Here is a 3873-nt window from a genome sequence, read left to right as displayed (position 1 = left end):
AAATTAGTTATATATTATATTATAATTGCTTTCTTGTTTTTGTTACTTATTACTTATTACATCAATTGTATTTTTTGTTCTACTGTTCCATATATATGTATATATGTATATTTTTTTGTACATAGACAGCCAGAAATGTCCAATTAAATTAAATTAGTGTATGTTATTTAGGACCATTAGAAATTAGTTATATATTATATTATAATTGCTTTCTTGTTCTTGTTACGTATTACATCAATTGTATTTGTTGTTCTAGATACTGTTCCATATATGTATGTATGTATATATTTGTTTTCCTCTTATTTCCTATATTTAGTTTAATTGTAGTTTTTCCCTCAGACATTTTATTACCTATGGTAGTGGTCAACTCGAAAGCTTATATCTACTTTGACCACTACGCACATTCACCTTAAACCTATCGATTCTATAATATTATTTATTTCTCTCCCTTTTTACTTCTATCTGAAATGATCTGTACAAATGAATGAAAAGTGCAAAATAAAATGAATCTGAATCTGAATCTGAATCTAAAACTTTAAGAATGGCGGCCCAGTCCCCCAGATGCCGTTTAAATCTTCCACAGCTACACCTCTTGAAATTTTGTCGGCAATGTTGCATTCTCCCGGTATATGTCTCTACTCTGAAGGGTCTGTACTGCTCTGAATTTCCGAGACTCTATTGGCTACAAATGTCTTATACTGTCGGGACTGGCCCCGGATCCAAGACAATGCAATGATACTATCTGATAGAAATACAACACTTTCAAAGTCTACTGACATCTCCTTCCTTATGGTGCCGCAAAGCCGAGATGCAATGACAGCCGCCTGCAACTCTAACCGTGGTATGGATAAACATTTCAGTGGAGCTACACGGGACTTGGCAGATAGGAACCTTACACCAAAGATTCCTTCACTCTCTTCCCATCTGGTATATGCGACAGCACGAAAGGCATCCTCTGAAGCATCGCAGAAAATTACAAGCTCAACAGGCACTGGTTTTCGCATGAGGCATCTTGGGAATGACACCCCCTCTAAATGCTCCAACTCCAGGAAGAACTTTCTCCATTCGGATTTCTCAGATGCCTGTAGGTCATCATCCCAGTCAATACCCCTCTGCCATAGTTTTTGCATCAAGATCTTTCCTCGAATGAGAAATGCAGCGGTGAACCCAATCGGGTCATAGACCCTGGCCAATTCACTTAGAACCATTCGTTTCGTCAATATCTGTTTATCTTTTACGTGAACCGGCTTCACCTTGTACTTCATTTCATCTGATGCCGGGTCCCACACAACGCCCAGAACCTTCTGTTCCTCGGCTTCTTTTATGATTGCCATTTCATTAGGTTTTCTGCCTTCATCCTTTATGACGCTCTCGTTTGTAATACTCTCAGTATATACCCACTCCTTCACTTTAAATCCTCTGATCTTCAAAACCATATCAATATCGCTTGTCAATTGCCTGGCGTTCTCAATGGACTCAACCGATGTACATATATCATCCATATATGTATCATTATTCAGAGTTTTCCAGAAGCTTCGGGATGATCCTTTGCTCCTTCAGAAGCAGTTTTCCTCAGTGCCGTCAATGACATAGAAAGGGCAGGCTTATCACAAATGTAACCACTTTCATCATATAGACATCTGGTTCTCTGTTTTCACAATTTCTCCATAGAAATCTATGCACCTGCTGGTCTTTCTCCGGAATCAGCACTTGATGGTAAATTTTGCTGATGTCTCCAGCAATAGCCACTGGGCACTGTCGGAATCTCAAAAGAACCCCAAAGAGTTTATTCAGTAGGTCAGGGCCTTTGTCCCAGTAGTCATTCAGTGAGTGGCCCTTAAAGGAGGCTGAGGTGTTAAACACAATTCTGGTGGGAGTGCTCCTTTTGTCTGGTCTCAGGATAGAGTGATGAGCAATGTAGTGCACATGTCTGTACTCTTTGTTCTCTGCCATTGTCGATTTTTGAGCAATGCTCCTTTCAGTCATTTCTACAATCTGCTGGTTGTACAGCTCTGTATCTTCAGGTTTCTGCTTCAACCTCTTTTCCAGAGAGGCAAGTTTTGCTACACACTGATTCATATTGTTTGGTAGGTCTTTGGGATCCCTTTGCCAAGGGTACGGCATTGTCCATCTGTCATTGCTCTTCTTACAAGACTGCCACATTTCTTCATACTGTTTCTTTTCTGCAGGTGGCAATCGTAGCTGCTCAGTTTCTTCACATTTACAATCTGGTAGTTTCACGCCCATTTCCTCTGTTGCCCAGAATTGTGTCAGATCCACGGACTTGGACACATTGATATACATTACTTTACTGTGTTCCAGTTCACTGCTTTGTGAGCCAAATGCTATCCAACCCAGAGGAGACTTTCTTACAACATATCCTTCTATCTCCTGAGTTTCCCCGGTGTGAAGTTGTGGGTAGTCTACTACAACCAGCAAATTGAATCGTGGTGCGGGAGGGATTAGACAACAGATGTACATCCAGGTTAATGTATCGTGGTTTATTTATAAACTACCATTCAATTCTGAAAAATAACAATAATGATTTTCAGTTCTTTGCTGACGCTAAATAGTACAATGATTCGAATAATTACAATTTAAATTCACAGCTAGCATACAAATGACATCGTACAGTTAAATTCAAACTTACTGCTTTGCCCGGACATACAACTACTTGCACCTTTGACCTTTACATCACCAAATAACAGTGACAGATACTCTAGACCATGGTCAAGAACAAACAGATTCTTTCCAGACAAACAGTAAATTAATCGCTTGTTCCCAGAGCGTTAATTCCAAACAGATATACCATGCTAGGCTTCCATGTCTACAAGCACTTCTGATTGATACGCCCTCTATAGTTATTTCTGGGAAGAAAAGGACACAGAATGAACCAATATATATATATGAAAAATATCAAACTGTCTCTATGTGAAACTTTTAAATGGGCCACTGATAGATGCACCACCTGCTCACCCAGACACTGCCTTAACAACGATGTTGAACACATTCGATTCATCGAACAACATGGAAGCGCATTTACTCATTTGGTTGCCGACCTGCAGCATTACAAAGTCGTCATGCAGATCAGATACTTGGTAGTGCGCCCAGGAGGTATGCACTGGCTGATGTCTTTTATCAGTTGCATTGGTATGCTCATGAAAGGGTCTGGGTTGGAAGACCTCCTCAAGTCTGCTCTCCCTGTGAACAATAAGTTGAACGGAAAAGCATGCCCTTAAACCACGAGGGGTTACGTATGGTATTAATGTATCCAGCAAACGGTGGTAACGGGACGTGACGCTAGGCACGTCACACCTAAAGCATCTACATGTATAGGAGTGATTGACGCGGCGCGCAAACGACAATGGACGAGCGCGTCCTCCCGCATCCGCCTTGCGCTAGGGATAGGACGCACCTGCGAACGGGCGTCGCTTGTTGCTTTAGCCAAGGTCTGGTTTTGACAGAATAGTTTCTGCTAGATCCGGTTTCAAGCCGATATATATAAGCAGCAATTGACAAGCAAAAACAGACAAGATAGAAGATTTTAGAGAAAGACTGTGACTATGTAGTCAGTCGGAGAGAGATCGAGACGAGGCGCCGGAGTCTATAGGCATGGTTGCCTAGGCTGTGGTATTGTATATATTTTGTATGTGTTGAGTAAGTAATGAAGACCAAGTGAAACAACTAATCTGCTATCTACGATGCTGCTGCTAATTTCTCTACTATTTGCTGACGAAACGACGCTGCTACCTTCTACGCTGCTATCAACGAAAACCCGAAGTCATCAACACTTTTCGCAGTACAACAGTAATGACATCCATTCTATACGATTTCATTCTTGATAGAGATGTCATTGCGGATTCCCTGTAAATG

The 3873-nt window shown here is 41.0% G+C and overlaps 1 protein-coding gene across 1 annotated transcript; it reads right to left on the bottom strand.

Annotated features, from left to right (window-relative positions):
* Positions 1-635: 635 nt before the first annotated feature.
* Positions 636-1436, bottom strand: LOC106821347. Its single transcript, XM_014826112.1, has one exon. The coding sequence runs from the start codon at positions 1434-1436 to the stop codon at positions 636-638; it is 801 nt and encodes a 266-aa protein (XP_014681598.1).
* Between the last annotated feature and the right edge of the window lie 2437 nt (positions 1437-3873).

This window comes from Priapulus caudatus, unplaced genomic scaffold (genome assembly GCF_000485595.1).
Source record: "Priapulus caudatus unplaced genomic scaffold, Priapulus_caudatus-5.0.1 Scaffold4, whole genome shotgun sequence".
In the NCBI taxonomy this organism is placed as follows: Eukaryota; Metazoa; Priapulida; class Priapulimorpha; order Priapulimorphida; family Priapulidae; genus Priapulus; species Priapulus caudatus.
This window is presented reverse-complemented; position numbering and strand designations above follow the sequence as displayed.